The sequence below is a fragment of the Pavona decussata genome, unplaced genomic scaffold (assembly GCF_977016875.1).
Source record: "Pavona decussata unplaced genomic scaffold, jaPavDecu1.1 SCAFFOLD_133, whole genome shotgun sequence".
In the NCBI taxonomy this organism is placed as follows: domain Eukaryota; kingdom Metazoa; phylum Cnidaria; class Anthozoa; order Scleractinia; family Agariciidae; genus Pavona; species Pavona decussata.
In genome coordinates, this window is record NW_028145546.1 from 2645619 (window position 1) to 2653192 (window position 7574).

At 40.1% G+C, this 7574-nt stretch overlaps 2 protein-coding genes across 5 annotated transcripts; both read left to right on the plus strand.

The window, feature by feature from the left end:
* LOC146468223 (adenosine receptor A3-like) lies at positions 1-3880 on the plus strand. Of its 4 annotated transcripts, none has more exons than XM_085124922.1 (2): positions 1-3320; positions 3453-3880. In XM_085124922.1, exon 1 carries the CDS (start codon positions 113-115, stop codon positions 1124-1126), a length of 1014 nt encoding a protein of 337 aa, XP_084981048.1. In that variant the 5' UTR covers positions 1-112; the 3' UTR covers positions 1127-3320; positions 3453-3880. The 4 variants fall into 4 exon arrangements, with proteins under 4 accessions (XP_084981048.1, XP_084981049.1, XP_084981052.1 ...); XM_085124923.1 differs by having other exon boundaries at positions 1-2216; XM_085124926.1 differs by having other exon boundaries at positions 1-2216; positions 3580-3880.
* On the plus strand, positions 3276-6872 carry LOC146468224 (adenosine receptor A3-like). Its single transcript, XM_085125147.1, has 3 exons — positions 3276-3320; positions 3580-3702; positions 4398-6872. The coding sequence occupies exons 1-3, from the start codon at positions 3276-3278 to the stop codon at positions 5367-5369; spliced, it is 1140 nt and encodes a 379-aa protein (XP_084981273.1). The 3' UTR covers positions 5370-6872.
* The last annotated feature ends 702 nt before the right edge of the window (positions 6873-7574 follow it).

Sequence of the window (7574 nt, forward strand, 5' to 3'; positions counted from 1 at the left end):
ACAAAAACTGCTCGAAAAAATCACCTGTTCTCCGGTCTTATTCCACAATTTTGTCTCCCACCACGCATTCCCTTTTCGCATTGATATCATCATCAAGTTTACAGGATCAAAAATGAATAACGGATCAGCTCTCACTGGCTTGAACAGCACGTCTTCGTTAATGGCGACAGAGGATTTTCCATCCAAAGCAGAAGGAATCGCATTTTTTGTCGCTTTTGTATTAGCAGGTGTTTTCATCGTCGGAGGAAACTTACTCACAGTTATTCTCTTTGCAGTGAACAAGAAACGTCGTAAGAATAGTTTATTCCTAGTTATAAGTATGGCGTTTGCTGATCTGATGCTAGGAGCCATAACTTTACCTATTTACATTATCTACTTCATCGGGAATGACTATGGACTATGGAACGTAAAGACGCTACCTTACTTATTTGTTTGCTACTTTATCGTCGACACCTTATTCTCTCAAGCCTCATTAATTTCTGCAACCTTGATATCAGTTGAGAGATTTTACGCCATCTACTGGCCACTGAAGCATCGAACACTGTCAATGCGAGCATACCAGATTGTCATTTTGATGGCTTGGACGCTAGCTATTCTTGTTTCCGCCATCTACAACCTACTGTTTCGGTTAATATCAGCAAAACATTGCCTTTATTTTTGGATTCCATACGCCATGACTCTGGTAGCCATTATATGTGCTTGTAACATCGGTATTTGGAGGAAGTTTCGACACAGAAATGTTACTTCGCTACAAAACAGAGCCTTACAAAACCAACGCCTAACAAGAACCTTACTGTTTGTATCTGTTCTTGCCTCACTTTGTTGGCTTCCCTTAATTATCATGAACTTTTTATACTTTATTCTTGAGTTGCGTTCGCTTTCTTTTTACGTGGACATGGCTAACTTTCTCAATTATTTTAACTCTTGTGTAAATCCAATCGTGTTCGCTCTAAGAATTCCTGAGTTTAAGCAAGCGCTGGGTTTGTGCTGTTTTAGAAGGCGGGCAGCTATCAACAACGACAGGGCTGCTGCTATGACACCGGCGACACAGCTGAGAACATTGTCGACCGATCCAAGTCATCTAAACATGGCGTACGAACAGGATGTTCGGGATACAAAGTTATAATTTGTTATTATCCATAGCATACTATAAGCATTTCATCTTACTGATTTCGAAAGCCGGGCAAAGAAAAACCCAACTTGACACAGACGAAAAAAGGAAGTGATTTTCGTTGTTTTGTAATCTTACCACATGAAATCATGGAAGTCTTAAGCAGTAGAATGCACCATCTGTAACCTTTTCAGTGGCAAATTTGTTCGTGGTTTAAACAATGTTTTGCATGGATTTTCAAGGCACCAAGTGAGCGAGGGATCCGCGGTTTTATTGGGAAAACCGGCCGTGTTCCATCGACTTCCTGTTTTATTTTGGTGTAACCTGTTTATAAATTCAACAATTTTGGACGACGGCTATTAGCTTTGCAAATAAGTTGTTTCAGGGACAGGGTTTTGTCAATTTCATAATTATTTAACGGTCGTTGTAGTAGGTTGATTTCAATGTTGACCTAAACAGACATTTTTGTCAGTTGTGTTTATTAAAAGTTGGTTTTAATATTCCTTTAAAAATTAATACATCTTAATTCCTATATTCCACCAACGAATAATATACTCTTCTCCCCTTTAGAGGCTTTTCAGGGATAATGAAACACCAAAACCGCTCATTAAACAAACATTTCAAAAACAACATAATATGTTTAAGAATCCAGCTGGCGATTTACTAGCGCCACCGAGGAGTTGAACTCGGGGCTACGGAGAAACAACTCCAGTTAGCGGTGTACAAGTCCAGCGCCAGAAATGAAATGGCAGGCGTTCGAATTGTCGTAAGGCAGACGTGATAACCACTACACCGCAGGTGAATCCACACCATGGTTATATCTTTACGTTTACTTGTCGCTTTGTCTTTCATATAGCACATAATTACATGCAGTTATCCTATGCGAAAATATGGCTGATTTATGTAGTACGAATATCCTTTGCTGTCTGTTTCATGTTACATATTAATTCCAATATTCAGATGGCTGTTAGTGGATCTTGAGTGAAATCAGACCCTCCGTGTTGTGTGAGCGATCCCGTGATACATGTATTGATGTGATACGAATAAGCTGTGCTATCACGTCTGCCTTGAATGCAGCCGACCGGAGTTCGAGTCTTTTCACATGGTACGATATATCTTGCTTTTACACTAGTAAACTAATTACCATCTCGAAAACTATTCGAACAACTGATAGAGAGAAAAACAATTCTTAGTGAAATATAGTCTGTATGCCTACACTGAAAATTTAAAAGATCAGTTTTAGGCCCAAAAATTGAAGCCGATTCAGCGAGTAAATTACAGTGCTGTTAAGTTTAAGGGCTAACTTGGCTTTCCGCCTAAATGAGGGCCAAAATAGCCTGATCTCAAGGGCTGAAATGCACCTAAGGACTAAAATGAGTCCCAGAGTGGGCTGTAAAGATAAGTTTTAGCCCTCAAAATTGGAGCTGATTCGGCGAGTAAAATACAGTGCTGTTCAGTTTGAGGGCTAACTTGACTTTCCTAAAGTGAGGGCCAAAATAGGCTGATCTCAAGGGCTGATACCAAACGGTTCATAAAATAATAAGGCTCCTCGTTATCGTGGATGACAACATCAGTGGAGTTATGGAAACATTATACGGCGATAAGATATATTTTTGTCTAGACACCAAAATCCATGGTTGCGAAGTATTTTCTCCACTACAATTCTAGATCTTTGCCTTAACTCTCGACATTTGATTTTACACCAGAGTACAACAGTTTAATACACCTAACTAGATTGATTTCTCCAGTCCTGACATAAAGCAAACTAAAAGATTGATATGATACATATTGTGCACCGGCAAAGGCATTAAATTAAAATCGTGTTCAGCTAGAATTGTGTGATGACATCACTCAATTCTCCTCCTAGTTATCGCACAACTCTATTTCCTGTTTCCGGTTATCACACGTCCCTCTCCTCCCAACCTCCCTCGGAACAAAGTGAAAGCGTTTTCCCTAACGGTTTTCGCCAGAACAAAAACTAAAACATATCAGCTGCCACCGTCTCGAATAACCTTCTTCGTTATCAAAAGGGGATCTTCAAGGCCGATGGCTTACGTATAACCGGCGGTATGTATAATCAGTATGTAACCAGTAAAGAGAAATGCCATTTTGAACTTGGATTCAGCTAAATGCACCTGCACGTTTCGTCACCTCCTACACAATCATGAAGCACGCAAGGAACTTCTTTCAACGAAGCGCTAGTACAAAGGTGAACGTTCTTAAATATTCGACATTTTTTAAATTGAAAACCACTCATCCACAATTATCCAACACCAGCTGACTGAAAGTAGTGTACATTAGAAAGATATTTTCCAAGACGCTTTCTTCTTTCCTTTTTCAGACTATGGTTTTGCCCGCAAACCGTGGCTTGTTTCAAATCCCACATCCGTTGATACATTCTCACTTTTGTCTTCCATTGAGAAGTGATTATTTTGTGTTAATTTATCCTCTTGGTTTTCTGTGTCTAGCTCGGAGGAGCCGGTGTTCAAACATTATCAGGAACAGGAAGCTTTAATTACCTGTGTGTGTGGGTTGACAGAACACCAAAGGATGACGCCAAGTGTTCAGTGTCATTGGTAGTGGAACTGAAAGTTAGTTAACAAAACTAAGAAATAAATTAAAGTATAGTTTTATTTTGTATTTGCGGATGTGCTCTAAACACTCTAAACACGTTTGGACACATTTCTCATCGAAATATGATACCATATGTCACTAATAACAGCTCCAAGTAATGAAAAACATTTAATAAAAAACCTGCTGTTTAACTTATTTTTCGTTTGCCCCTATTTACCATATATTAAGCGACACGTCAAAAAAAAATTCTTATAGCAAACCTATTTTCTTTCGAAACAATCTTTTTCCATGAAAGTATAACTAAACAGGAAATTTACAGGGCCGGTTGGCAACAATTATGTTCGCCCTCAGACTAACCGTGGATGTTTGGTTGTATATCGTCCATAGTACACCGCTAAATTAAGAGCCTTCGTGATGTTTAGAAAATTGCCTTGATGGATACACCTTGCGCAAAAACGGTCCAACTTTAAGACCGCTTTCAATTATGACTGGCAGTTGTGATTAGCTATGTAAAAATTGCCCGGATGATATCAGTCACTATTTTCTCCTTCCAGTCATCAAACACTGCAGGCTGACACTCCCGTTTCAGTTTATCAAACGTCCTCTCACCACATCAAAATCAAAGCGTTTTCACCGTTTGGTTTCACCAACTAAACTGAAGAACATGTCAACCACCACTGGCTCCAACAACACGTCCTCATCATCTTCTTAGGAGCTTTCGTCCAAGGCAGAAGGAATCGCATTCTGCACAGTTTTTGCTTTGGAAGTCGTCTTCGTTGCCGTAGGAAACTTTCTGACAATTGTTCTCTTTGCAATGAATAAGAACCTACGTAAGAAAAGCTTATTCCTCGTCATTAACATGTCGTTTGCTGATCTGATATTAGGTTCTTTGTGCATACCCTTTTATATTCACTACGTCGGGGTTAACTTCCAGCTATGGACAAAAAAGCTGCATAATTTTGTTAGAATTCCGTTCAGAATCATTGACACTTTATTCTCTCAAGCCTCAATAATTTCTGCAACCTTGATATCAGTTGAGAGATTTTACGCCATCTACTGGCCGCTGAAGCATCGAACACTGTCAATGCGAGCATACCGCATTGTTATTTTTATAGTGTGGGCAATAGCCATCCTTGTGTCCACTGTCCTCGATCTATTATTGAACTTTCTTTCGTTCAAACATGCTACTTTTGCTTGGGCACCGTACGTTTTGACTCTTCTCTTCATCGTATGCGGCTGCAACATCGGTATTTGGAGAAAGTTTCGACGCGGAAGGATGGTTTCACAACAGCAAAATAGAGCGGTACAAAACCAACGCTTGACAAAAACCTTGTTGTTTGTATCGATTATAGCTTTGATATCATGGATTCCTTTTATTACTGTAAACCTCTTTCTTGCTTTAGAGCGCCCTGATCTATCTATTTACTATTACACGACTGATATTCTAAATTACTCCAATTCGTTCCTTAACCCAATCGTGTACGCCTTAAGAATCCCCGAGTTTAAACAAGGGCTGGGTCTGTGCTGTTTTAGAAGGCGGGCAGCGATCAGTATGGAAGGAAATAAAAGAAGAGATAACAGGGCTACCGCTTTGATGCCGATGACAGAGCTGAAAACATTGCCAACCGATTCCTGTCATTTAAACAGTGCCTACGAACAGGACATTTTGGACGCCAAGTTATAATTTTTTATCATTCGTAGTTCGTGATCATTCATTGCTCTGTGTTCGTGTAAATTGCAGTTGGCAGATACAATTACAATAGGCGTATGCGAGCAGATGTCAAACATGTTGTCAAACTGTTGCCAACATTTTTTTTTCGTTTTGATAAACTCGGATTCGAGACTAGTGAGCGTTTGCTAATGCTGTTTACTTCAAACGCTGGTGAGAAGCTCCAAACTCAGATGTGTGCGTTGAGAGCGACTTAGTTTTGAAGATTGTGATGTTAAAGGACCTTAAAGCACACGTTGGAGTGACATCAACCTCTGGAAGATTATCGACAAGAGTCTGAAAAGGAGGCGGCGTGGTCCAGCCGTTTAGGGCGCTGGACGTGAAATCCGGAGGCCCCGGGTTCACGCTTAGGTTCAAGCCCCGCCTTGGTCACACTTGTATATAGCCAGCTTGTTTGCCTCCTGTCAGTTGGGTTTTTTAACTTGTTTAATTTGATTTTCTCCCGTTATTTCCGAGTGGAATGCCTGTAAACTAGCTTTGGGTAGCTAAGTGAGCTTAAGTACATTTCCACTAAAAAATAAATACATTTTTTTTATTATTTTAAACTCATAAATTATCGCGGGAAGATGTATTTATTGAGCACTCTCGCGGTTTGCTGGAATTTGTTTTGCAGTATGCCAGCCACTTGTAACATAGATTCAAGGAGGGCCTCCTCTGGAAAGTATACAAATGATCGAGTCAGCTACCATGGTAAACGGTAACGTGGAAAAGCCTGTACAGTCCGTGGGGGAGGGGAGAGAGGGGGTGGATTCTGCCATCGTGGACATTGGACGTTAAACCATCCTGAAGTTATTGAAACTTTCCAGAAATTTATTGGAGAACAATATGGTGTCAGGGTATGTCAGCATTCAGTACAATGAATTGGCAAGAGAGGATCCTCTCTTCGAATTGGTGATGCCATGAGAAGTTTGGAACAACTTACCTTCGGAGCTACGAGATCAAGACAGCGCTTTTAAGAGACGACCTTAAACATATATTTGTAGGAAAGTTCTCTCTAATTTAGCTTAGTTTTGATTAGCTTACTGATAAAGAAAGAAGGTTGAATTTTTCTAAAACACACTTTTTTAGATAATTGTTGAAACAAGAAAGGGACGCAGTGTTTAATGAAAACGATAGTTCGAGATCTTGAAAAGAACGCCAGCTATCTAGAAAAAGGTTTTGTAGGAATAGCGGTGAACGAGTGAGGGTGTCATAATCCAATTTATACGGGGCTGTGATCACGTTTTACGCGGCAAATTTTCCCCGTGATCTCTAATTAGGTTTTCTTCTTACTATTCATCTACGCTAAAGCGCTTTTGAAAGGATTAACCTGAAAAAAAGGAGCCGCTCGTACAGTGCAGGTGCGATGCGCCTTACTGTGGCCACCCAGCAAACCTCTTTTACAAGTTAGCCGATCAGGATACGCAAATTTGATTAACGGTCACTCCTCCTTGCAAGGTATCAACAGGCGAGTAAAGCAACAACATTGAAAAATTGGCGTTTGGCATTTAATGAACAAGGAGGAAGGTATCCTGATTGGCTAACTTGTAAAAAAAAAACGTTTGTTGGGTGGCCACGGTAAGGCGCCTCGCACTGTAACATCGTTGCATAGTTGAATAGACATGTGTTTTAAAAAAAACCCTGCCGTCAGTTACATACGCAGTTCTAACCTTGGTTCAGGGATGCGTAAACATCGAAGGTTTTTTGTTGACGCAGACAGTAAAAGCGTTCACAGAATGGAGAAAAAGTTGTCAACCGACCATGAGTATTCAACAACAAAATATACTCGACAACTTCAAATGCTCAATAGAGCTTTTCCACACACTATAAGGTCAAAATAATCGATGAATCCTTTTTTCTCTATTCGTTGCCTCCGTTTCTTACTTCATTTCGTTTTAGTTTTGGAGGTCTCATGTTTGTTAGGGTCTTAACAATTAACTTCCCTCGTCAAATAAAGACTTAACTGACTTCATAACCAAGTATTGGCATTGAAAATGCAGGCGGAACATGTAAATAGTCAAGCGTGTGTTCAGTAGGTAAGTAATAAATGTAAATGTAATTTCTTAAACTCGCGGAGCACCAGAGAGCTCTAGGAGCTCGTTCGAAAGTGTCTCTGCGCTCCAGGTCGAATTGGAATATGGAAATTTTGGTTTTTGTGAAGAGACAAAAAACCCTTGGGGC

Excerpts from the sequence above, each read along its gene's own strand:
- LOC146468223 (XM_085124922.1), top strand. The coding sequence starts at position 113 with ATGAATAACGGATCAGCTCTCACTGGCTTGAACAGCACGTCTTCGTTA.
- LOC146468224 (XM_085125147.1), top strand. The coding sequence starts at position 3,276 with ATGAAGCACGCAAGGAACTTCTTTCAACGAAGCGCTAGTACAAAG. Across the intron at positions 3,321-3,579 it reads AACGAAGCGCTAGTACAAAG|CTCGGAGGAGCCGGTGTTCA; the intron begins GTGAACGTTCTT and ends TTCTGTGTCTAG. Across the intron at positions 3,703-4,397 it reads CATTGGTAGTGGAACTGAAA|GAGCTTTCGTCCAAGGCAGA; the intron begins GTTAGTTAACAA and ends TCATCTTCTTAG.